This window comes from Thamnophis sirtalis, unplaced genomic scaffold, assembly GCF_051295495.1.
Source record: "Thamnophis sirtalis isolate CommonGarterSnake01/CBP01778 unplaced genomic scaffold, rThaSir2_p1.2 scaffold_13, whole genome shotgun sequence".
NCBI classification, from domain to species: Eukaryota; Metazoa; Chordata; class Lepidosauria; order Squamata; family Natricidae; genus Thamnophis; species Thamnophis sirtalis.
This window is the reverse complement of record NW_028261393.1, coordinates 10,440,893-10,467,690: the sequence shown is the minus strand read 5'-3', so window position 1 is coordinate 10,467,690 and position 26,798 is coordinate 10,440,893. Positions and strand designations below refer to the sequence as shown.

The following is a 26,798-nucleotide window of genomic DNA, read 5'->3' as shown; positions in this document are numbered from 1 at the left end:
GGGGTGGCCCTGCCACTCAGAAAACCCGCATTTCCTATTGGCTGACGGCAGCTGACGGTTCCCCCCCCCCATCTATCCACCCCCGTGGTTGCGTGTCTCGGTGCACGTGTATACGCGGCAGGGATGCGTCGGAGCCGAGGCGAGAAGGAGAGGGCTGGATCAGAAGCGCTAGATTTAGCCCGAGGCTCGGCGGGATCCTCTATTTTCACTTAGCTCCTTGATCGATGGGTTTTATTTTAGTTTAGCCGGCGAAGAAGCCGATCGATTCGAGATCGGTGGGGTTTTTTTTAGACTGGTGGAAGCGCTCGGGGGGGGGGGGATAACTCAAGGCGCGCCCCCGCCTGCCAACGCACCCGCGCACATCTCTCTCTCTCCCCCCTCTTTCTCTCTCTCGCTCCCTCCTCTCTTTCCCTCCTTCCTTCTCCCTCTCCCTCCCTCCTTCTCTCTCCCCTTCCTCCTCTCCCTCCCTCCTCTTCCTCCTCCTCTCTCTCTCCCCCTCTCCTTCTCTCTCTCTCCCTGTCTCCCTCTCCTCCCTCCTTCTCTCTCTCCCTGCCTCCCCCTCGCTCCCTCCCTCCTCCTCTCTCTTCCTGCCTTCCTCTCCTGCCTCCCTCCTTCTCTCTCTCTCTCCCCCCCTCCTCTCTCTCTCTCTCCCTCTCTTCCTCCTCTCCCTCCTTCTCTCTCTCTCCCTCCCTCCTCCTCTTTCCCTCCTCTCCCTCCCTCCCTCTCTCTTCGGCGAGCGGAGGAGAGAAGCCCGCAGCCTGCTCGCCGGAGGGGCAGGGGAGGGCAGGGCGCGCAGGAAGCGGCGGCAGCGGCGGGCCTCCCGCCTCCTCCTCCCCGGGAGGCTGGGATGGGGCCAGGCAGCGGCTCGAGCCGGCCGAGAGGTGGCGGCTGTGCCAAAGCTGCCTGGGAGCCCGGCGCGTGGATCGCTCTCGGCTGAGGAGGCAGAGCCCGCGGGAGGAGGAAGAGGAGGAGGAGGAGAAGCGAAAGCGGCAAGCCGGGCGCGCGCGCGCCCCCGCTCCGCTTTGCGGTTGGACCCCCCCGGGCAAAGCGGAGGGGGGGGGGAGGCCGCGAAAGAGCCAGCGAGGAGCCCTGTCGCTGCGGCCCCCGCTCCGCTCGGCCGGCAAGATGGGCTGCTGGAGCCGGAGGCTCGTCGGAACCGGAGCTCCGTCGCTACTGCTGGTCTTGGCGGTCCTGCTGCTCCTGGCCGGGCAACAGCCGAGCGCCGGCCGGAAACCTCCTAAGAGAAGATGCGCGTCGGGCTGCACCTGCACCAAGGACACGGCGCTGTGCGAGGGAGTCAAGGAGATCCCCCGCGATCTGCCCCCCAACCTCATCTCCCTGTAAGCTTTCTCTGGGCGAGGGGAGGGCAGGGGCTTCTTTTACCTCCCCCCTCATCTACTTTCCTTCCTTTTTTAAAAAAAAAAATCCCTCCTTGCTTAGCAAAAGAGCTAGTGGATCTCCCGGATGATACACCTTGAATCTACCCGCTCCAAGATCTTCCAGGATCAAGGCTGAAATCTACTTGGTTCCCTCTTCCAAGATCAAGGCTCACAGCTACATGGACCCCTCTCCCAAGATTAAAGCTTGGAGGCTGGGGGCTTCCCAGGAGTAATAGACACCCCCTTTTCCCAAGGAAGACCTCCCCCCCCCTGGGCTGCCCCTCCTCCCCATCTTCTGAAAACTGCCATGAAAGGGGTCGTGGGAACAGGCCCAAGATCTGCACTTCTGGCAGAGTCCGAACTCTTACTTCAAGGCTAGCCTTGCCTGGAGAGTTGAGGGCAACTTTTGTGGGGTCTCTGGATGGGGGGGGGGAGGGAGAGGGAGCTGGAAGTGGCGGGGAAGAGGCTGGGACATTGAGCTAGGAGGAAGCCCCAGGAAATGAACTGCTTCCCCTTAGTCCGTTGCTGCACGTCTGGTGCAATGATGGAAAGCAGGTTAGCAGGGAGATGTGGCTGGGGAGACATGGATTTTAATCCGGAGGACATGCAAAAAAACACATAAATTCTCCTTGAGGCGGGCTGAAATTCAGTGTGCTTCCTCTCCCTTCTTCCTAGGGACTCACCTCCTAAAAGTAGGGTACCTTAACATCTAGCTGTTTCCTCTGTTTTCTTCCAGTGTGGGTTTTTTGGGGGGGGGTATCTATGGTAACGGGGCAGTTTCCAGCAAATCTTGCATCACTGGATCCCCAAAACAACAACCCTCTGAAAGGAGAGAGGCTGAGGAAAAAGCCACTGGTCCAGGTTCAACCTGAGTCAGGAAAAAATGCCAATTTAGATTTCTCTCATCCCGATCTTAATCGGTAACAGCAGCACGCTGGCATCCCTAAATCATGGAAAGGTGTCCCTCCTTGACAGGATGGGCAGCATTGCTGAAATTGGCAGCTGCCAGCGTTCCCACCCACCCACCCCCACCGTGCCCAAATTATTGCAGATCCCCTGAGGAAATTGGATGCAGCTTGACAAAGCCCCCCCTCCTTTGAAACTTGGAATATTGCCAGACATAACACCTCCATGCACACAAATGCGCCTCAAGGTGATGCAGGAAAATTCCTCCAGGTAAAGCTGGCTCCAGGAAAGTTCTCTTGTCCCCCCCCCCATGGGGGAGGGAGGGTTCAGATGGGAACATTCAGAATTGCGGATTGCTATCCAAGGAGCCTCTTGATGGTAGATTTCTGGCTAAGCGAGGAGGAATTGATGTGGTCCTTCCCTTTGGACCAGGTGATGGTATAATTGTTGCTGAGAATATCTCTCTCTCTCCCTCTCTCCCCTTCTCTCCCTACCACCCTCCTCTTCCTCTCTCTCCCTCCCTCCTTCCCTCCTCTCTGCCCCTCCATCTTCTCTCTTTCCCCCCTCCCCCTCTTCCTCCCTCTCTCCTCCCTCCTTCCCTCTCTCCCCCTCCCTTCTTCTCTATCCTCTTTCTCCCTCTCTCCTTTCCCTCATTCCCTCCTCTCTCTTTCCCCCTCCCACCCATCTCTTCCTCCCCCTCTCCTGTTCCTATCTCTCTCTCTCTCCTTCCCCCTCTCCTCTTCCCTCCTTCTCTATCCTCTTCCTCTCCCTCATTCCCTCCTCTCTCTTACTCTCTCTCTCTCCCTCTTATTCCTATCTCTCTCTCTCTCTCCTTCCCCCTCTCCTCTTCCTATCTCTCTCCCCCTCCCTCTTTCCCTCCTCTCTCTCTCTCTCTCTCTCTCTCTCTGTATCTCTCTCTCTCTTTCAGGTGTCTCATTCGCTCTGGCTTCACCGAGGTCTTGGAAGGCAGTTTTCAACAGGTGCCGTCTCTCCAGCTGCTGTAAGGATCCTCTCGGTTGTGAGTGTTGTGGCATGCATCAAAACGTGTGTACTTTTAAGTGTTCCTTAGCCGGTGTGTATGGTACATGAGCACCTGTCTTTGTTTTGCTAGCCAATCTCCCAGTCCAAGGATCTTGCCAAGAAGCCTTCTGAATGTGACTCCTTGGTCTAATTGTGTAACTGCCTAGTATTTCACCCAATTCCTGATAAGGAGGCTGGCAAGGATTGTGCCCTTCTTTGGTTCTAGAGGTGTGTGCACTTGTTTCCTTTCCTTTTGATCGTTCTTGGTGGATCCATCAGTCCACCTTGGAAGCTCTCCCTGTGGACTTGGGAGTGGAAAGGAGAGCAATACTCACTATGCAAAGTGTTTGGCATGATGTGGACTTGGGAGTGGAAAGGAGAGCAATACTCACTATGCAAAGTGTTTGTGGCATGATGTGATTCTGTTTACCTACACATCTGGATTCTGCAAGACTTAGTTTCAGAATTCCCAATCTAACACTCTTCCCTAGGTAGTCCTTGACTTACAACAATTCATTTGATGTCATTTTCAGGCACTGAAAACAGTGACTCATGGCCGTTTTTCCCACAACCATTGCCACATCCCCATGTCCATGTCATCAAAATTCGGATGCCTGGCCACTGACTCAGATTTATGACCGTTTCAGTGTCCTGGGGTCGCTTGGGATCCTCTCTTATGACTTTCTGACAAGCAAAGTCAATGGGGAAGCCAGGCTCACTTAACAAACGTATTACTAAATTAACAACTGTAGTGATTCATTTAACAACTGTAGCGGAAAGGTCTTTAAACGGGACAAAACTCAGTCAAGGACTATGTGTGTCAGCCTGCAGCTCTTCAGATATTTAATCAGCCTCCCCTCAAGGCTGCAATTTCATCACATCTGGATGTTAGGCAAGGATGAGATTATTCCCTCTGGAGTTACAAGATTAGGATTAGTCGGCGAAGTCATTTTAATTGACGATTAGCAGCAGCCAATTAAACAGTCAGCAAATTTGTGCATACCTCTGTCTCTGCAGATCAGCCTATGCAAAGCAAATCAAAACAAAAATACCCGCAAACTCTCTACGTATAATTATAACAGGCACCAATGGCATGTTAGGACAATCACTCCTCTTCCTGAAGGAGCAAAAACAGAGTGTGCACTTTTTCAAATTGCACACATTGCAGAACGATTACACCATTGGGGAAAAAAAGAAGAGACTCTCAGGACAGGTTTTTCTCAAGCCATGGCTTCCTGGGGAATTCTGGGAATTGAAGTCCACACGTGTTCAAAGTTGCCAAGTTTGGGAAGCCTTGCTCTAGGGCAGCGGTCACCAACTGGTGGTCCATAGACCACTAGTGGTCTGTGAAGTACCCGTGGGTCGCCCATGAGGCCAATGTTGAGAAAAGACACGGACACGAGCTTTCTCGGGATGAGGCGACCCAGATTGGACCCTGGGAGCCCCTTTTATTGAGATAGGACAAAGGCAGGAGGAGCAATCAGCATGTGATTTAAGACAGCCTGTCAAACTACAATTGCTAATCTACTGCTCAGGGAAGTTCTGTCTATATATGGTCAAATCCTGGGCGTCGTTGGGTAAGGCACATCTAGAGTAAACTATCAGGATGTTATGTTCTTTTAGGAGTTTGTTTTTTCCTGTGTGGTTCAGCGTGGGTCTGCATGCCCTGTTATGCACTGGGCCATGGGTGACCGCCACGCCTACACAAGGAGTTATATGACAACAGTGGTCCACGAGAAAGTTTCGGTGGTCCGCAGAAAAAAATATTTGCATTTTTTATATTGCACTAAATCGGGGGTTCTCAAACTGCGCCCCCTGGGAAGGATGGGTGCAATGAACGCTTGTGTTGCTGCAGAGAGTCTCCCCCTTGGGGGTCTTTTTGTGCGGGTCGGAGGGGGAAGAAATTCCGACTTGGGGTCTGCTTCAGCCTCCTGGTGTGGGGCTTTGGGCGAAGGCTGGAGGGAAGTGCTGCTGGTGGTGAAGAGCCGGAGGGCCTCGTTCCAGTGGGACCGCATCAGTGGTGGGTTTCAAAATTTTTAGAACCTCTTCTGTAGGTGTGGCCTGCTTTGTGGGGGGTGGCTTGCTGGCCATGTGACCAAGTGGGAGTGGCTTGGCATTCGTGTGACTGGGTGGGTGTGGCCAACTTGTAAAATGTGGTGAAACTCACTTAACAACACTCTTGCTTAGCAACTAAAATGTTGGCTCAGGAACTCTGGCATTGAAGTGTGCAAGTCTTAAAGCTGTCAAGTTACAAAACCCTTGCACCCCTAATCTTTTAGGGGAAAAAAACCGCAGAGGTGTTCAAACTTGACAGCTTTAAGACTTGTGGACTTCAACTCCCAGAATTCCTCCTCTCGCTCTTCATCTTGAGGATGTGCGGACGGGTGGGGGCAGGGAGCTGGAACTGGTTCTAAATGGCACTGTAGATTTGTGGAACCTCTTCTATAGAAGAGGTTGGAACTGGCAGAAACCCAACCCTGGACTGCATCATGGGCTGGAACTGGCTGACATCTCATCCCACTGAGTCTCCAGGTGCCAGTACCTGGCCTTACATTCCTGCAGGTCTCCCCTCTGCTTGGAAAGCCTATGCTCGTAGTCCTCAGTGAGGTGCTTCTGCTGAGCCTCCTTCTTGGTCAGATCCAATTAGAACTGAGCTGTTTTGCCAACTCTTTCTCGTGGTGGCTGCTTAGCTCCAGCAACTGCTTCCTGTTGGGGCCCTAAGGTGAGGAAGCAAGGAGTGGCGGGGAGGGGAGGGGTGAGTAGAGGCCGGTGAGGCATCCCTCGAAGTGAGTGACATTGAGATGGCCACGCCCACCCAGTCACATGACCACCTAGCCACATCCACCCAGCCAGTCATTAGGCAGATCGTATTAGTGGTCCGGGGGATTTAAAATTATGAATTTAGTGGTCCCTGAGGTCCGAAAAGTTGGTGACCCCTGCTCTAGGGTGAATACTTGGTATACTTAATCCATTAAAGGTTTGATGAAGTTAGCATGTCCTGACTTCAGTAAGATTCCCTGCAAAGTTAATAGATCTAGAATTGTGCTGCTAATTGATGAATGCCTGAGCTTTCATCCATTGGCACCTTTCACAGGGCAACGCATATCTCTAGGCTCTGTCTATCTGTTGAGTTGTGTTTAAACCCCATTTTTCACACTTAATGAGCTATGGTGGCGCAGTGCTTAGAGTGCAGTACTGCAGGCTACTTCTGCTGTCTGCCGGCCGCCTGCGATTTGGCAGTTTGAATCCCACCAGGCTCAAGGTTGACTCGGCCTTCCATCCTTCCCGAGGTTGGTAAAACGAGGACCCAGATTGTTGGGGGCAATAGGCTGACTCTGTAAACCGCTTAGAGAGGGCTGTAAAAGCACTGTGAAGCGGTATATAAGTTTAGGTGCTATTGCTATTGCAATCTGACTCTGCCCACTGCTAAGAGTTTGATCCCGACCAGCTCAAGGTTGACTCAGCCTTCCATCCTTCCGAGGTGGGTCAAGTGAGAACCCAGCTTTTGATGGACAATTGGCTGACTTTGTAACCGCTTAGAGAGGACTGTAAAGTACTGTGAAGCGGTATATAAATCTATGTCGGAAGTGGTATTCAGCTGGTTCTCTCTGGTTCTCTGGTTCGGGTGAACCATTAGTGGTGGCTGCAGGAGGCTCTGCCCACCCGGCCGACGTAATGCACGACCTTCTGTGCATGCGCAGAAGGTGGGGTGTGCAAGCTAAGCGAGCGGGTTCACATTTGTGAACCGATAGGGAAGGTAAGTAAATCCCACCACTGGTCTAATGCTATAAGTCTAAGTGCTATTGCTATTAATGACCACTGCAACATGCCCGTGGTCATGTGATCAAAATTATTGGCCACTGACACATATTTATGACGGTTGCAGCGTCCCGGCGGTGGGGGGGGTCACGTGAATCCCCTTTTAAGAGCTTCTGACAAGCAAAGTCAACGGGGAAGCCAAATTCACTCAACAACCCTGTCACTAACAACTGCAGCGATCCACTTAACAACTGGGGCAAGAAAGGTCGTAAAACGGGGCAAAATTCACTTAAACGTCTCGCCTAGCAACAGCAATTTTTGAGGGGGGTCAACTGTGGTCTTAAATCAAGGACTACCCATGTGCTCATCCTATAAAGGAGGGTATTGGGGTTTCCACATATGAACCTGGGCCTGATTTTGAACTAGTTAGCCATTGTAACTAAACTTATTTTAATGGAAAACATGCATAATGAAAAATATGGCTTTTCCCCCCATTTGCAACCTAGGAAACAGAAGTTTGCAAAGCGTCTGCAAAGAGCCGAGGTGGCGCAGTGGTTAAATGCAGCACTGCAGGCTACTTCAGCTGACTGCAGTTCTGCAGTTCGGCTGTTCAAATCTCATCGGCTCAGGGTTGACTCAGCCTTCCATCCTTCCGAGGTGGGTTAAATTAGGACCCAGATTGTTGTTGGGGGCAATATGCTGACTCTGTAAACCGCTTAGAGAGGGCTGAAAGCCCTATGAAGCGGTATATAAGTCTAACTGCTATTGCTATTGCTAATAGTGGCTAGTTTCTTTTCTTCTTTTATCAATGAGCAGCCTACTAATCTTGGATATTTTGGGTCTTGGAAGCCTCCTGATCCCATGTGCCTATCCAGATGGGCCCTGATTTAAAAATACCCTTCCGAGAAAGGCATTCATTCAAGACATGCTATGTTTCCCCCCCCCCCCCACATCATGTGCTCCCGAAACTCATCTCCGAGGTTGAGAAATGGATTTTAAAAAACTCTACATGACCTCTGACTCATTGCTAGACCAAGGGAAACAATTAGATCGTTTCTACAATCCGGGTTTAATGCTCAGATGAATATCTGCAAATATTTTCAGCCCAAACCAGTTGGTGGTTGATTATAAAGGGGGAACGGAATGGGGACGATGTTTATGATTGGGATGGGAGGAAACCTGGCGAGCAGGACCATCGTCACTAAACCTGTGATGCAGGTCATCTTGTCCCAGGCTTTCTTATGGATGCTGCTTTATTTATGTGTTTACCATATTTTTCAGAGTATAAGACACATCTTTTTCCCTCAAAAAGGAGGCTGAAAATCTGAGTGCGTCTTATACACTGCATACAGCATTTTTTGCCTCCTAAAACCCCACCCCCTTCACCAAAATGGCCATGCATCGCTTTTAGGAGGCTTTCAGAGTGCTCCTGGAGGCTGGGGAGGGCAGAAATGAGCAAAAAATGACCCATTCTTTGCTCAATTTCCCCTCCCACCAGCCCCCAGGAGCACTCTATAAGCCTGCTAAAGGATATCCATGCCCTTTTGGGGGGACAAAAAACGGGCCCATTTTCGTGAAAAACGGGCCGTTTTTGGTATGTTTGCAGAGTGCAAAAAGTTTTTTTTTTTTAATTTGCCTCTTCAAAACCTTGGTGTGTTTTATACTCCGGTGCATCTTATACTCTGAAAAATACGGTATTTTATTTCATCAAACATGAATTAGATAACAGATATAAGTATAGACATGATTATGAACACATGAAATGAATACGAATACAAGGGAATATTAGGAGAGGGACGGTATGCACGCTAGTGCGCTTATGCACGCCCCTTACAGACCTCTTAGGAAAGGGGTGAGTTTCGACAGTAGAGAGTCTAAGGTTAAAGTTTTAGGGGTTCGGGGAAGAAACCACAGAGTCAGGTAGTGCATTCCAGGCGTTGACCACTCTGTTGCTGAAGACGCATTTTCTGCAATCGAGTTTGGAGAGGTCTACCTTAAGTTTGTATCTACTGTATGCTCGTGTATTATTGTGGTTGAAGCTGAAGTAGTAAGGAGCCGAGGTGGCGCAGTGGTTAGAGTGCAGCACTGCAGGCTACTTCAGCTGACTGCAGTTCTGCAGTTCAGCGGTTCAAATCTCACCGGCTCAAAGGTTGACTCAGCCTTCCATCCTTCCGAGGTGGGTAAAATGAGGACCCGGATTGTTGTTGGGGGCGATATGCTGACTCTGTAAACCGCTTAGAGAGGGCTGAAAGCCCTATGAAGCGGTATATAAGTCTAACTGCTATTGCTATTGACAGATAGGACGTTGTAGCAGATAATTTTATGCACTACGCTTTTGTCGGCCCGTGACATCTGCCCCGCAAAGGTGCTTTTTCAAGAGGCAACTGGACTTTGAAGACGTTCAGCTTCTCATCCGAGAAGCTTCTTCAGCTCTGACTGGCTGGTGGGGAATGGAAGGATTGATGAGCCTGTGTTGTCTGCACCCCCAAAAGCCTGTCCCTATGTTCAGTGGTGAAGGGACACAGGGCAGAAAACATCCTGCAGAAAGCACAAGTCCACAACACAGACCTTTCAATAGTTCCCAAGAAGGCTCCACGCCCCTTTGCACTGCTCAGGTGACCCTGACGGCACAGATAGACCTCCAAGTGGCCTCGACGACTCTATAAAAAGGAGGCAAATGACCAGCTGTCTGCAAGGAATGTAAATCCTTCCATTCCCCACAATCCCGTAAGAGCTGAAAAAAGCTTCTTGGATGAGAAATGAAACATTCTTCAAAGAAAAAAAGAACAGTTGCCTTTTGGAAAAAGCACCTTTGGGATAACGGTGACCTGGATGGCTGAGAATCCCCATAGATGTTTAGCTACAGGGAGCTTTATAGGCATCAGATCTTACCTCTTGCCAGCTTTAATCCCAGTTTTGCTGGGCCATCTCCCAACAGATTTTTCAAGACCTGATGTCCTCAAGGCCTCCTCAACCCTGGCTCCTCTCTAGCCTGAAGCCTGAATCCTCTTAGGCTAGGGGTGTCAAACACAAGGCCTGTGTCTGATGTGGTCAATTGTGGCTCACAGATAGGAAGGAGAGGAGAAAGGAGAGGAATAGGAGAAAGGGAAAGGCAGAGGAAGAATGGGAGGGAATGTAAGAGTAGGAAAGAGGGGAGGAATGGGAAGAAGAGGGGAAGGGTAAAGGGGAGGAAGGGAAAGGAGAGGAGGGAGGAAGGAAGGAGAGAAGAAAGAGAAGAAAGGGGTAGGAAGGAGGGAGGGAAGGAGGGAGGGAAGGAAGGAGAGAAGAAAGGAGGGAAGGAAGGAGGGAAGGAAGGAGAGAAGGAGAGAAGAAAGGAAAGGAAGGAGGGAATGTAGGAGAGAAGGAAGGGGGGAAGGAAGGAGGAAAGGAAGGGGGAAAGGAAGGAGAAAAGGAGAAAAGAAAGGAGGGAAGGAAGGAGGGAAGGAAGGGGAGTAGGAGAGAAGAAACGAGGGAAGGAAAGAGGGAGGGAGGGAAGAAGAAGTAGGACCGTTGTAAGATAAGATGGATGTATGGGATGTTAAAAAAGCAATCTTCAAGTATATTGTCAACAGTAGGGAAAAATTGTTATAAATACATATTATTAATAACAGTTATGAGATCATATAATTGTGAATGTATATATGAAATTGATAAAATTAAAATAATTTTTTAAAAAAATTGTGGCTCACAGGACCCATCCTGGAAAATGGAAGGGGCCGGCCCCATGTTGCTTTGTCCCAGTCTACCCAATGTGAAGAGGAAACATCCCAGCAGTTTGGGGAATGGCGTGAAGCTGGCCACGCCCATACAGTTGGCCATGCCTACACAGTCAGCCACGGTCAGTGAGTGGCACCAAGCTGACCACACCCACACAGTTGGCCATACCCACCTGCGGCCCCTCCCGAGGTCAACCACAGCCCTGATGCGGCCCTCAATGAAATTGAGTTTGACACCTCTGCCCTAGGCCGTCGCTTCCGTAACCCTTAGCATAGGGTCTTCTTATCTTCCCATCCTGCAACACTCCTGGTTGTTCAGAGCATTTCTATTCATCGTAGAGGTGGCATTTCCTTTGGGGACCCACTCTAAGTGGCTGTTTCTTCTTCGTATTTCTTTCAACTGACCAGCTTGCCTGCTTTCCCCCCCAACCTTCTCCCCTTAGCTTGATCACCTACAACTCCCTGGAACTGATTGGGGACGACGCTTTCGTGGGACTGACACACCTGGAATATCTGTAAGTATGCAACAGTGGGGCGGGGTGAGTGGGAAAATAGGAGCGAGTACATCAGTGGGGACCGAGATGGGTTGACGTCAAGTATCTCGATCAAGGACAGGATAGCACGGCTCCTTCCCATGTTATGGGACAGTAACCGTCATTCCTTACCTCCACCAAGGGCTTTGGTGAGGGTGGATGGAGCCGCAGTCTATCAACATCTGGACTGCTGTGTACAGGCGAAACTCGAAAAATTTGAATATCGTGCGAAACTTCATCTATTTCAGTAATGCAACTTAAAAGGTGAAACTAATATATGAGATAAGGCTCACTATATGCACAGCAAGATAGTTCAAGCCGTGATTTGTCATAATTGTGATGATTATGGCTTACAGCTCATGAAAACCCCAAATCCACCATCTCAGAAAATTAGAATATTGTGAAAAGGTGCAATATTCTAGGCTCAAAGTGTCCCACTCTAATCAGCTAATTAAGCCATAACACCTGCAAAGGGTTCCTGAGCCTTTAAATGGTCTCTCAGTCTGGTTCAGTAGGAGTCACAATCATGGGAAAGAGTGCTGACCTGACAGTTGTGCAGAAAACCATCGTTGACACCCTCCATAAGGAGGGAAAGCCTCAAAAGGTAATTGCAAAAGAAGTTGGAAGTTGTTCCCAAAGTGCTGTATCAAAGCACATTAATAGAAAGTTATGTGGAAGGGAAAAGTGTGGAAGAAAAAGGTGCACAAGCAGCAGGGATGAGGATTGTCAGGAAAAGGCCATTCAAAAGTGTTGGGGACTTTCACAAGGAGTGGACTGAGGCTGGACTCAGTGCATCAAGAGCCACCACACAGAGACGGATTCTGGACATGAGCTTCAAATGTCGTATTCCTCTTGTCAAGTCGCTCCTGAACAACAAACAACATCAGAAGCGTCTTACCTGAGCTAAAGAAAAACAGACCTGGTCTGTTGCTCATTGGTCCAAAGTCCTCTTTTCTGAGGACAGCAACTTTTGCATCTCATTTGGAAACCAAGGACCCAGAGTATGGAGGAAGAATGGAGAGGCACACACTGCAAGATGCTTGAAGTCCAGTGTGAAGTTTCCACAGTCTGTGTTGATTTGGGGAGCCATGTCATCTGCTGGTGTTGGTCCACTGTGCTTCATTAAGTCCAGGGTCAACGCAGCTGTCTACCAGGAGATTTTGGAGCACTTCATGCTTCCTTCTGCAGATGAGCTTTATGGGGATGCTGACTTCATTTTCCAGCAGGACTTGGGACCTGCCCACACTGCCAAAAGCACCAAAACCTGGTTCAATGACCATGGGATTACTGTGCTTGATTGGCCAGCAAACTCGCCTGGCCTAAACCCCAAAGAGAATCTATGGGGCATTGCCAAGAGAAAGATGAGAGACATGAGACCGAACAATGCAGAAGAGCTGAAGGCTGCTATTGAAGCATCCTGGTCTTCCATAACACCTCAGCAGTGCCACAGGCTGATAGCTTCCATGCCACACCGTATTAAGGCAGTAATTGCTGCAAAAGGGGCCCAAACCAAGTACTGAGTACATATGCATGCTTATACTTTTCAGAGGTCCAATATTGTTCTATGTACAATCCTTGTTTTATTGATTGCATGTAATATTCTAATTTTCTGAGATTGTGGATTTGGGGTTTTCATGAGCTGTAAGCCATAATCATCACAATTATGACAAATCACGGCTTGTACTACCTTGCTTTGCATGTAATGAGTCTTATCTCATATATTAGTTTCGCCTTTTGTTGCATTACTGAAATAAATGAACTTTTGCACGATATTCAAATTTTTCGAGTTTCACCTGTATTGCAGAGAAGAGGCAGGGACTGTAGCTCAGGAAGAGAAGGGCTTGTAAGGTTTAAGAGATTGAGTTGTAGCTATGGGACTGTGTTGGGAGGGGCTGTCACAGAGAAGAGGGGATTGACTTATTCTCCAAAGCACTTGAGAAGTAATGTGTGAAAGCTTGTTAAAGAGAGATCCAACCTAGAAGTATGAAGAAATTTTCTGACAGTGAGAACAATTAATCAGTGGACCACCTTGGTTCCCAGGATTGTGGGTCCAGGTTTTAAAAAATAGACAGGGCAGCCTTTTGATCAGGATGGGGTAAACTCACCTGTCCTGAGCAGGAGTTGGACCAGAAGACCTCTGTGGTCTCTTCCAGTCAATGATTCTATGTTCTATGAAATGTTTTAAGTCCGAAAGGAATCAAAAATGGAACATATCTACAGTAAAATGTGCAGTCAGCTTTATTTTCCTTTATTCATGAAATTTCATTCCAACATCCAGAAGGTTGTATGTGGCTGGTCCAGTGTTGGGTTTCAAAAATTGTTCGAACCTACTCTGTGGATGTGGCCTTCTTTGTGGGAGTGGCTTGCTGCCCATGTGACTGGATGTGAGTGGCTTGCCGCCCATGTGACCAGCTATGAAGATGCCAACGACACTTGTCAGAACCACCTTAAATTACCTCACACACAGCACTGGCATGCATAAGAATATGATGTAAACTTGTTTTTTAAAAGGCATCTTTGGTTTGCTTTAAAACAACTTCAACACACACAATGTTCTGATTGCACCACAAACACAGTAGTCATCCTTACCTTTCACAGAGGCACTGAGCTTTATAAATATGAGCATGATAGTGTAGAATAATCATATCCAAGGACCAGTGGTGGGTTTCAAAAAATTTTGGAACCTCTTCTGTAGGTGTGGCCTGCTTTCCGGGTCCACTGATGGAGCCTCTTCTGACCGGTTCGGTAGATTTGACAAACCGGTTCTACTGAATAGGTGCGAACTGGTAGGAACCCACCTCTGGCCTGGTCCCAGATTTAGAGCCCATTTGCCTTTTGTTTTGCATGTTTATTTGTCAAATTATGGTGCTGCCTTTCTCCCAGAAGCAAAAGGCAGTGTGTAGCAGAGGTTCTCCCCCTCCTGGTTTTCTCCTCGCAGGAACAGCCCTGAGAGGCAGGCTGAGCTGAGAAACCTTGACTGGCCCAAATCCCCCCATGATCTGAGGGTTGACATTAGCCCATCCTTCGTCCAACGTCTTAATCCCTGCCCCGTCCTTTTTTTCCCTCCTTTCTTGAGACTTACGAGGACTTCTCTTCCAGGTTCATTGAACAAAACAGACTAGAAGCCATCTCCAAGAATGCCTTCAGAGGCCTGAAGACTCTTCTTCATCTGTGAGTACTTTGTGGGACATCTTCCTGGTTCCTCTTTGGACTTCTGGAGGTTCTGGCAAACTTTACTTACTGTTTATTAGATTTTATATCCACCCTTTATTTTGGGCAAACTTTAAGTGACATACATGCTTTGAGATTTCACTAGCAACTTAGCCTAAGACGGCAATAATTTTGCTTGGTTTAGATGCCTTAACTATCCCAAAGTCTCCTTTATTTTTGGTTCCTGGTGCTGTTCCAAGTTATTTGCTTTCAGACCTTTCATTTCCCAACAAGGTAACATTATCAGCACCAATGAGGTTACCTGGTTAGGTAATGAAACTTCTGCAAGCTCAGAGAGACTCCGCATTTCAGCCCTGAACCACAAATATTCTCTTCCATTGGGATTGTTTTATTGCCATCATGCACGGCCCATGATGTTCCCAAACTTGCCAACTTGCTTTAAGAAGGATATTTTTTGGAAAGGAGGATTAGAAAATTTTGGCATTAAATATTATGGATGTTTAGCTAGAACAGGATATGAGGATTTAATGTTAATGGAGGATTTTATAAATAAGTAAATGAAATGCCAGTATGTGGTTATGTATTAAATCAGGGTATATTTTATGATGAAGGACGTTTAAGTAATCATAGTCAAATAAAAGTGGAGGTATGATGATGGTAATAGAATAAATATCCGAGTTAAGATATTAGAATTAATATGAATTATATTTGATGATGGTGGAAGAGATGAACAAAAGCCTTTTGTAACCAACTGATACACTTTGTACAGTATATAAAGAAGGAGGATTTGTATGTTTGTTTTGAAAATAAAAATATATTTTTTTAAAAAAAAAGAATGATATTTTTTTCCCTTTCCATTTTTCACAGGAATTTAGCCAACAACAACTTGCAGACCTTACCAAGGCACCTCTTCCGAGGCCTGGATTCACTGACTTCAGTGTAAGTTGTGTGGGTCCAGGAGAAAGAAAGAAGGGTCAGTGAGAGCAATCAATCAGTGGAACAGGTTGCATTCAGATGTTGTGAATGCTCCAACACTGGATGTTTTTAAGAAGAGATTGGATAACCATTTGACTAGAAGACCTCCGAGGTCCCTTCCAACTCCCTTTCCAACTCTATTATTCTTTTTTTTAATTAATTTTTATTTTAAACACATAAGCACATCAACAAACACATGAGTTAAAAACAACATAGGAACAATAAGTTCCATCGTATATCATACAGCAGTTCCGAATCGGTTTCTTTGCAGTTAATGTTTTCCCTTCTATACATTTCTATCTTGCGTTCATAATCTCCTCTATTATTCTATGCTGTATGTTTTTTTCCTGGTTTTGGCTTGGAGGAAGAACAGAAGGGTGTGAATTATAGCAAGAGAGAGCTGGGCTGGCAAAAGAATTAACCATCCTCAGCTCCAAGTGCTTGAAGCATGGGAAGGCATACCCCACCCCAACCCCAGAAGACACAAAGTTGGCCTCGGGTGAAGGTTTTGCTGCCATCTGCCCTCCTATTGACCACCCACCAACTTCTTTCTCAACAGGGACCTGCGGGGAAATGCTTTCCACTGCGACTGTAAGCTGAAATGGCTGGTGGAATGGCTCAGCCACACCAGCGCCTTGGTGGAGCCCATCGAGTGCCACTCGCCGGCTGAGCTGAACCGCACCAGTCTCAGCGAACTGAAGCCTGGAGGGTTCAATTGCATCACCACTGGTAGGTCATCCTTTGTGCTTTGGGTTCCTTCCAGCGAGGAAGGACTGCCAACCCTATCCTGAGTCAAAGACAGAGAGCAGCCTCAATCAGCAAGTATTACTACGGTATCCTGGAAGGGTCAGCCAAATGGGTTAGCTCTTTCCTTTGTCTCTCCATAATGGGGGAGAAGAATGGTCTTTGTTGGCTATTTTTTGCTCATAAGTTGCCCTTCTGACTATTCGGCATTTTCTGTCTTTGAGTACCAAAAAAGACCTTTATTTATTTTGACTTGTAGGGAAAAGGTTCTATCTGCAGCAGTGGTGGGATTCAGCCAGTTCGCACCTATTTGGGAGGACCGGTTCTTAACTTTCTAAGAGGTTCAGAGAACTGGTTGTTGGAAGAAATCTTCTGTTTTTTCCCACTTTACAGGGCTAATCCTGTAAGGAAGGTAGGAAGGAAACATCCTGGTGCCCACACGACCTGAAGGTTCTTGGAAAATATTGTTGGAAATAGCTCTCCCTTCTTGGTGTATCCATAGTCCTCCAAACTATAATTCAAGATGACTCTTGCTTGGAGTTGATATTATGCCTAAAGCCTAGCTGGACAATCTGCCTGCTTTCAAGGGCCACGCTAGTCCCTGCCATGGAGGCCACAGTTCATTGGTGGGATTCAGCCAGTTCGCACCTATTCGGGAGAACCGGTTGGTAACTTTCTAAGGAGTTTGGAGAACCGGTTGTTGGAAGAAATCACCTTTTGTTTTCCCCCACTTTAGAGGGCTAATCCTGTAGGGAAGGCAGGAAGGAGACATTCTGGTATTGTTTCTAGCCTAATCTTTATAGCCCTGCTTACAGAAACTGCCTCTTCGGTTAACCCTTATTACATTGTAACAGCCTTGCTGTTATGACCTGTTAGTGAGCATCTCATAGACATTTGGTTGCCACTGTTGGAAGCAATAATCTGGATACTTGGCTCTTTTGTTAGTCTGAAAGCTGAATTTGACTTTTGGGAAGCATGCTGGGGGATGCAATTCCAAGAATTGGGAAGAGCCAGGAAGAAACCTAAATTTGGCTCCTTGCTGCATTCAAAACATGCCATTCAGTAGCAACGTCAGGCCAGATGTGAAGACACAGTTAAATTTTGCAAGGCGATGATGCAAGGAACTCAGGCTTGCAAATTCTTCTCCCTTGCTCTGGGTTGACCCAGCAGGATTCATCATTGTGGATCAGCCATAAGGGACAGCAAAATGAAACCATGATGAGCAAATCAAAGATGTTGTGCATGGAACCTTTAAACCCAGCATCGGCCCTTGCTTAAATGCATCTATTAATTAATTGCATTCCAGGCTGCCAAGTGAGTTTCCCTTTCTGAATAGTTGAAGGGCCACCAGAGTTGCGAGATTCCATCCCTGATTGAATGCTAATTCCCACCTTCCTCTCCCCACAGAACTTGTCCTCTTTGACACGTTGCCAGAGCAGTCTCTTTCAATAGAAACATTCGTCTACCATGATGAAGAGAACTTGGTGATTGCACAGCCCTTTACTGGACGGTGCAACTTCCTGGAGTGGGACCACGTGAGTGGGAAATTTCGCAGCTATGCCACTATCAATGGTAAGGAACCCAGAAACACACAGCATAATCACTTTTCTCCTGCCAGCATTACTAGGTGGAAACATTTCCTTCATGCCAGGGTTCCAAATAGCATCCAAAAGTAACTCAGAATCCAAGGCAAAGTATTGTTCAAAGTTCCGATTTCTTAAAAGAGCCATGATGGCACATCTGGGAAAACCTGAATCTGAAAGCTTTCGGGTTTTCCCCACCTAGTTGAAAGTTCAAGATCATGCCCCACACACGATTCCGTCACATGGTCCAATCTCCCACTGCCATGCTGGTAGTTCCACCCATCCAGTTCCGGTCAGGTGCAGAGACAAAGGATGACCTTGATTTTCTAGAAAGAATTTTGTTTGGGCTACAAAGTAGGTAACTCCACACAAGTCCCCCTCCCATTTTCCCACAATAGAAAATGCATAGCAGTATAATAGAAAGTGTGGCAGACCAAAGATCCAAAAGAAAGCTGCAGGCCTGACACTTCGTTGTTCAGAAATGTACAATGGGTATCACTCAGCAGCACCAACCTACACCCCAGAGGTGGGTTCCTACCAGTTTGCACCTATTCGGTAGAACCGGTTCATCAAATCTACCGAACCGGTTAGAAGAGGTTCCACCAGTGGACCCGGAAAGCAGGCCACACCTACAGAAGAGGTTCCAAAAATTTTTGAAACCCACCACTCACACAGATACACACACACACACAGACAGACAGCAGACTGACACACAGAGAGAAAGAAAGAGAAAGAAAGGAAGAAATAAATAAATAAGAAAGAAAAAGAGTGAGAGATGAAAGAAAAAAAGAGACAGAGAGACAAAAGGAAGGAGAGAGAGAGAGAGAGAGAGAGAGAGAGAGAGAGAGAGAGAGAGAACACATGGCCGCCAAGCCACTCCCACCAGGTCACATGGCTGGCAAGCCATTCCCACAAAAGAGGCCACACCCACAGAGTAGGTTCCAAATTTTTTTGAAACTCACCACTGCTACACCCCATAATGAATAAGTCAGAGCTGGAGGGTGGAGTTAAGCATGTCATCAGATTAGAATCCTTGCATTCCCACAGGCACTCCAAACCCAGCCCATCCTGAATTCTGTTGACCTTTATCTGACGCCAGTTTAGTATTAAACTTTAGTTAACCGGGTTGTTGTGTATAGGCTTGAATAAATCTTCTATGCCAAGGGTCTCCAACCCCTGGTCCGTGGACTGGAAGTGGTATGCGGCATGCCAGCAACTGGTCCCTGCAAACAGATGAAGCCCCATCTGTGGGATGTAAACAGCATGCAAAACCACACAGAAAAAACGTTCTCCATGGAACTGGTCCCCAATGCCCAAGAGGCTGAGGGCCACTGTTCTATGCTACACGCTGATTCCTTGCAGCTGTCAAGTACTGCCATTTCATAGCAAAATGGGAGGGGCCCACGTTGCCAAAGAGATTTGGGCAGGGAAAAAATAACACTACACTATTAGAAGGGCTTATCACACTTCGAAAACAAATAGATCGCTTCCTGAATTGTCTTGAATATGAGTAGGGTATCAAGAACAATTTACCATATTTTTCGGACGCACCTTTTTCCCCCCCAAAAAAGAGGGTGAAAATCTGGGTGCATCTTATACACTGAATATAACATTTTTGGCCTACCGAACCTCCGCCTGCACACCCTTTGCAAAAATGGACATGCAGAGGGTTTAGGAGGCTTGCAAAGTGCGCCTGGGAGCTGAGGAGGACCAAAAAGAACAAAATATGGGCCGTTTTTGCTCATTTTTGCTGCCCCCAGCTCCCCAGGAGCACTCTACAAGCCTCCTAAAGCCTCTCCATGCCCCCCCTTTTTTTTGCAAAACAAATGAGGCGTGCAGAGGGTTTGGGAGGCCTGCAGAGTGCAAAAACTTTCTTTTAAAATGTACCTCTTCAAAATCTTGGTGCGTCTTATGTGCATCTTATAATCCGGAAAATACAGTACTTGGAGGACATGACATTCTTATCTGACCTTCTACATTCTTTGCTGGCTCCAAAGCATTGAGAGAAACAGTACAAATCTAGTCAATCAATCAATCAATCAGAACAGAGCTAGAAGGGACCTTGGAGGTCTTCTTGTCATCCGAATGGCAATGTCATAATTAAGACAATGTGACGGCAATTAAATAGATAACTGCAATGTAAGAAGACTTCCAGCACCACATTTGAGTGACTCCACCTTTCTCCTTCTCAGGTTCTTCCACCGTGGTCTGCAAGCCCTTGGTGATTGAGGGAGAACTCTTTGTAGTTGTCGCTCAGCTCTTTAGAGGGTCCCACATCTACAAGCGACACGAAGCTACAGGGCAATTCCTGCACACCCAGGTCATCGAGAGCTCACGCATCCGCAAGCCCAATGACATCGAGGTCTTCCGAATGGAGGGAGACTGGTATTTCATCATGGCTGACAGTTCCAAGGCCGGCTCGACCACCTTGTACCGCTGGAATGGCCACGGCTTCTATTCCCACCAGTCCTTGCATTCTTGGTATCGTGACACGGATGCTGAATTCCTGGAGATTGCAGGCAAGCCGCACCTCATCTTGGCCAGCAGCTCTCAGCGCCCTGTCGTCTACCAGTGGAACAAGCAGCAGTTCGTGCGCCGCACGGACATTCCTGATATGGATGACGTCTACGCTGTCAAGCATTTCAAGGTCAAGGACGACGTGTACATTTGTTTGACGCGCTTCCTTGGAGATTCTAAGGTGAGATTGGAGGTTGGGATGGTTAGTCGTCTCTGTACACTACCTGCTTCACTGGGGTCATGCATTTCACCCAGCCCCGATGTGGTTTGTCTACAACCTCCAGGAATGTGGCTATTTGGCCTACCGCCGTGATGACGAACCTATGGCATGGGTGCCAGAGGTGGCACACAGAGCCCTCTCTGGGGGGAAACGCGCCGTTGCCAGCTACTCTTCTGGTTTAGTCATTTAGTCATTTAGTCACATTATTTGTATGCCGCCCTTTTCCCTGGGGGGACTCAGGGCGGCTCACAGTTCAAAAAGGGGAGGGGAAAGACAAACAATTTACAACATAGAGACACTACATCATTTAAAAACTCAACAGTCATACAATTCGAGTGTGGGTTAGAGTCTTAACCCCAGGCCAGCCGGGACAGCCAGATTTTAAGTGTGGCACGGAAGGTCTGGAGGGTGGTGAGGGTCCGAATCTCCACGGGGAGTTCGTTCCAGAGGGTCGGAGCAGCCACCGAGAAGGCTCTCCTCCGGGTAGTTGCCAGTCTACACTGGCTGGCTAATGGAATTCGGAGGAGGCCTAATCTATGCGATCTTATCGGTCTAGTGGAGGTAATTGGCAGTAGGCGGTCTCTCTCGGGCGCACATGGTTTCCAGCTGGACTCTGTGGGCACCAGAGCACAGAAAATGGCATGAAAACAGCTCCCAAAATGGCCAGAGAACCAGGCTGTTTTTAGGACCATTTTCAGACTGTTTTCAGACTATTTTTGGCCCAAAAATGGCCCGAAAACCAGCCTGAAAAATGCCCCCCAAAATGGCCATAAAACAGGACACAGGGACCAGCCAGCTGGTCTCCAGTTTTCTGGCACTCTGGCGCACGCACATGCACAAGTGTTTTGGTTTGGGCACGCGGTGCTGAAAAGGTTCGCCATCACTGGCCTAGCAGGTTGGGGGAATCCAACCATTGTGGCTTGTAGATCAGAGGTTATAAGTGACATGTGTGGGCCTTAGAATCTGGAGGTATTTTCAAGGTAAACTTGATGGAGCTTTGAACATAGTCTGTAGGCAGTGGTGGGATTTAAATAATTTAACAACCGGTTCTCTGCCCTAATGACCAGCAGGGTAGGTGGGGCTTGGTGGTCATGTGACTGGGTAGTCATGGCCAACTCAACATCACTCATGTTGATGGGCGCTTCGCCTTAGCTGTTACAATGTAATGAGGGTTAACCGGAGAGGCAGTTTCTGTAAGCAGAGCAATAAAGATTAGGCTACAAACAACACCAGAATGTTTCCTTCCTGCCTTCCTTGCAGGATTAGCCCTGTAAAGTGGGGGGAAACAAAATGAGATTTCTTCCAACAACCGGTTCTCCGAACTGCTTAGAAAGTTACCAACCGGTTCTCCCGAATAGGTGCGAACTGGCTGAATCCCACCACTGCCTGTAGGGGAATATATTTGTGCTTGGTGAAAACTTTTTTTATCTGCTGCCACTTAAAAACATGTCTCAGTGAGAAGCACAAGTTATTCAAGTTGATGTCCTGAAAGCTGGGGAGATCTAGAAGTGACCTCCAGTTACATTGAATGACAGCTTTCTTAATTCTTACCCATCGTTAGGAAAGCCTCTGGAGTGGTGTGGTGGCCTAGAGGTGGAGGCCGTGAGTTCTATCCTAGGTAGAGGCAGATATTTCTCTCTCTGGCCACACTGAGAATATATACAGTATATGCTGAACAAAACTCCACATTGGCAACAGGGAGTGCATCCAGCCAGTAAAACACTCAGCTAGCTCCATTGCCCAGACTCCACCCCACAAGGGATTATGGGGTTGTAAAATGGAGATAATGATGATGATTAGGAAAGCCTACAATAGTTGAAAAGACTTAACATATGGTACCAAATGCTCAGAACACCAATCCTGCCATCCCATCTTCTTGATGGAAGATTGTGAGTAAAAGACTGGGCGGCCATCAATTGACCCATAAATCTGGATTCCTGCACTTACACAGCCTTACTCAAATGTATATTTCTGTAGTGTTTGGAAAGGCAAAGCAGAACCTTATCTGATGAGCTTCTGATGAGAGTCCTTTTGGTGGCCATTATGTCACGCTACCATTTGTAGTGGAAGCACATAAGCAGACAAAGCAACGATAAATTGAACAAATGATAAATAGCACATACATACGTACATGATGGTCCAAAGAATAAGCTATCTGAAGTTAGTGTGACTGCTATTGTATACTTGTTTAGTTTTATCCTGGCAAGATGATGGATACAGGTGATTATTCTTTGTCCTTTCTCTTCAAGTTCAAAACAACTCTGTCCATTCAGAGACAAAGCTGAGTCAGGCACCTCCTTCCCATTGTCAGATCGGAGAGTTGGGTTATCTAACCCAATTTCACCTGTGCTATATTTGCCAACTTTAGCCTATAAGGCCGCCAGTTAGAAATACTGGGATTTTAATGAGTTCCTACATTAAGTACATTAAGGACGTGGTGGTTCAGTGGCTAAGATGCTGAGCTTGTCGATCAGAAAGGTCAGAACTTTGGCGGTTCGAATCCCTAGCACTGCATAACAGAGTGAGCTCCCGTTACTTGTCCCAGTTTCTGCCAACCTAGCAGTTTGAAAGCATGTAAAAATGCAAGTAGAAAAATAGGGATCACCTTTGGTGGGAAGGGAACAGCGTTCCATGCGCCTTCAGCATTCAGTCATGCCAGCCAAATGACCACGGAGACATCTTCGGACAGTGCTGGCTCTTTGGCTTTGAAACAGAGATGAGCACCGCCCCCTAGAGTCGGGAACGACTAGCACATAATATGCAAGGGGAACCTTTACCTTAAGTACATTAAATCTATGGCAATGGTTCTTGCTAGGTCTGATCCCTGGAGAAGAGAAAATGCCAAGGCACATGATTCCATCTTGGCTCAATCAAATCTAATTTATTGGGGCAAGATAAATCGGTTTTTCTTTTCCAATGTGTCATCGGTTATGAATCAGGTAGATTGCTCACTGAGAAATAAACGAAATCCCTCCCCTCGGATGATTCCCATTTTTTCCCATTGTCCTTGCATCTGGATTTAACGTTAGGTTCCTTTCCCCCCATAACAACACTCCCACCTTTCTAAGACTTGCTGCGGTTTTAGTGGCAGCTCTGAGCTTGCACACCTGTACACCCTTTGACTGAAACCATCTCCCAGAAATTGCATTTGAGTCCTGTTCTCCTCTCCCACAGGTGATGCACTGGGACGGCTCCATGTTTCGAGATGTCCAGCAGATGCCTTCCCGCGGCTCCATGGTCTTCCAACCGCTGAGCATCTCCGGATATCGCTACGCCTTCCTTGGCAACGACTACTCCTTCAGCAAAGTCTACCGCTACGACCCCATCACTGGCCTCTTCCAGCACTTCCAGGAGCTCAACACCCAGGCCCCGCGCTCCTTTGCCCACCTCAACGTTGACAAGCAAGATTTCCTGATTGCCTCCAGCTTCAAGGGCAAGACACACATTTACCGCCACCTCATCATTGACCTGAGTGCCTGAGCCCAGCGACAGTGGGGCTGGTGGGGGAGGGCATTGATCGCAGGTAGGAGGCAGCTACCGCAGGGAGAAGCAGCCTAGGAGAAGACCGCTGGCTCCCGGGAAGTGCAGTACCAGAGGCATCCACTAGGGGGACACCAGATGCTGTTGAGGATGCACTTCTCCAATGGCCGGAGATAACAGCTGGCCAGCAGGTGGGAGCTGGGCGACTTAAGAGCCATAATCAATCACTAGCAAATGCAACCGGAGTGGGAGCAGAAGCCAGCAGGATTTTTGTTTCCTTCCGACCTGCCAAATGATGATAAACTGAGGCTGCCGTTGCCGGAAAGGGCAGTTTTACAGTGGGGTTAAGCCAGGAAACCCCTCACCAACAAGACACACTTGGCTTTATAGGGAGGTGAATCCTCTCCAGAATTCTTTCTGAATTTCCATTCTTCCCTTTCCCTCTCCCCACCCTAACAAGGATGAGGTTGATTCGGTTGGATTTTCTTCTTCCCTTTTTAATGGATTCCTGGAAACATTTTCCCCCCCACTTTTGCTTATTTTGCCTGCTTGCTTGTACGGCTCTGTTTTCTTTTGAAAACATTTCTTTTTTTAAAAAAAAAAATTGTGCAATCCTGCATCAGATAACTGTAACCTATGCGTGCCTGCTCAAAACACCCACGTACGGCTGAATTCACACAATGCGGACAGAGCCATGTAGAAGGGAGTTGATCGGCTGGGATTCAGGTTTTTTTTTGATGGGGGAGATCTTAATCTAGTGTGGAAACCAGGCCACGGTGTTAAGTTATCATATGAGGGGGGGTTTTGGGGGGGAGGAGGGTTGGCTATCCCAAATCATGGGCCCAAAACGTTGTGTGAACTCAGCCAAAGAATCTTGGAACCCCTTTAAATGTCTTACAATATAAGCTTCATATGTTATACTTGAGCTGCGGCGGTGCAGTGGTTAGAGTGCAGCACTGCAGGCAACTTCTGCCGGCTGCCGGCTGCCTGCAATTTTGGCAGTTCGAATCTCACCAGGCTCCAGGTTGACTCAGCCTTCCATCCTTCCGAGGTGGGTAAAATGAGGACTCAGATTGTTGGGGGCAATAGGCTGACTCTGTAAACCGGTTAAAGGGGGGTGTAAAGCACTCTAAAGCGGTGTATGTCTAAGTGCTGTTGCTACTTCCCTAGGAATAAGTCCCGTTGATCTCAACTGGGATTAGCAGCCCAGGCTGTTAACTGGTCTGCCTCCCACTCCGTCCGACTAGAAGCCTGTCTCAACCTTTCACTGAGATAGGCTGCATTTTCTGGTGAACATTTTAATGCGTTCAGCAGATGTTTTTTCCAAAGCAGATCTACATCAAGTAATGTTACAGTCGTCTGCTGGTTGCACCCAGTACATTTTAATGGCTGTTTTCTATTCCCCAGTTTAAGGATATATAAACATAGACAATGTTCGCCATCAAACTATGTCAGGGAGAGACATGACCGAAGCACAAGCTTAGCATTAAGCACACAAGGAGTCCCATGAAATCTTGATCAACCGGAGAAGGACTTTGGAGGCGGGGAGAGGGGGGAAGAGAACAAAGTAACATAAGAGGCGCATGGATTCATGGACAGAAGGGGCAGTTGGGAGCCATTCTGGACAGAACTGTTAGCTGAAACAGAGGTGGACTTGCAAGGAATACAGTCCAGCATTTATTTTTCAAACCGTAAACAGCCGTCTTGTTATTCAGAGTCATCAAATCTCCTCCTAGGAGTGGAGTTACTCTATTGTACACTTTCCCCTCGCTGGACTGGGAGAGAACGCAGCTCAGGCAGGAAATACACCACGGGAGGTTTCTTCAGAAGGATACGTTGATTTCCTCTATGGGCTTCCCTTCGCGATGCGGCATCCCACACACAATGCATTGTAAATAAAAGTCAATATATTGTTTGTGGGCTCGTGAGTGTTTGGACTTGTCCCCACGTATCCAGATGCTCAAGGAAGCTACTCAGAGCCAAAGGGTAGTGGGGAGGAGGATTCCCCTGTCCTTAAAACACGAGCAAAACCTACAATCCTTTTCATACAAGCTCTTTGCAACAGTCAAAGCACCGAAACACCAAATCGAAAAAGGTACTAAGCTATTGGACATATTATGTTAAACCACCGTTTCTTTGTCTAGGATTTATTGAATAAGCCGCCATTGACAGGGTTCACCCAGAAGGGTGATCCAGAAAGTGAGCAAGGCATGTTCTCAGTCGTACAGAATGAAGCACAGATCGTTGTTGTGGCCCACCAGCGGCCAACAGAGCTGGCAGCAGAGTCGGACAGTGAGGAGGTTGGGGAAGAACAGGGGCTAGTCCTGGGGGCTGAGGAAAGCTCAGATGAAGGCTCTGCATCAGAGGCAGAGAGGGAACTAGACAGCAGTGAGGCAGAGGAACAGCTGGAGCCTGTTCCCAGTGTGCGCCTGTGCAGAGCTGCCAGAAGACAAGAACAACTAAGAAAGTAAGGTCGACTTAGGAGTAAAGTCACACCTTGGAGGTGATTGGCCCCTCCCATAGGAAACAAAAGAGGAGTGAATGGGGAGGGGGCTTTTTGCAGGAAACAATTTGTTCCTTCGGTCATTTCAAAAGTGGAAAGTTCTGTTTGTGACTACAAGAGACTCGGAGCCAAGTTTTGCCTTGCCCTGCATTTGGAAACTAGTTATTTGGCAGCTCTCCAAATGAGATAAGGTTCGTGTTGATAAACATTCCTCTGAAAGACTCTTTGCTAAGCCTTGCTGACTGAATGAAAGAAATTCACAGTCGTGTAAATAAAAGAGGTTTTACCGGGA

At 47.8% G+C, this 26,798-nt stretch overlaps 1 protein-coding gene across 1 annotated transcript; it reads left to right on the top strand.

The window, feature by feature from the left end:
• The first annotated feature begins 809 nt into the window (after nucleotides 1-809).
• On the top strand, nucleotides 810-26,798 carry LOC106553789 (leucine-rich glioma-inactivated protein 1). The gene is made up of 9 exons (XM_087727777.1): nucleotides 810-1,340; nucleotides 3,214-3,285; nucleotides 11,224-11,295; nucleotides 14,413-14,484; nucleotides 15,352-15,423; nucleotides 16,019-16,188; nucleotides 17,611-17,775; nucleotides 19,979-20,484; nucleotides 23,698-26,798. The coding sequence occupies exons 1-9, from the start codon at nucleotides 1,126-1,128 to the stop codon at nucleotides 24,001-24,003; spliced, it is 1,650 nt and encodes a 549-aa protein (XP_087583903.1). The 5' UTR covers nucleotides 810-1,125; the 3' UTR covers nucleotides 24,004-26,798.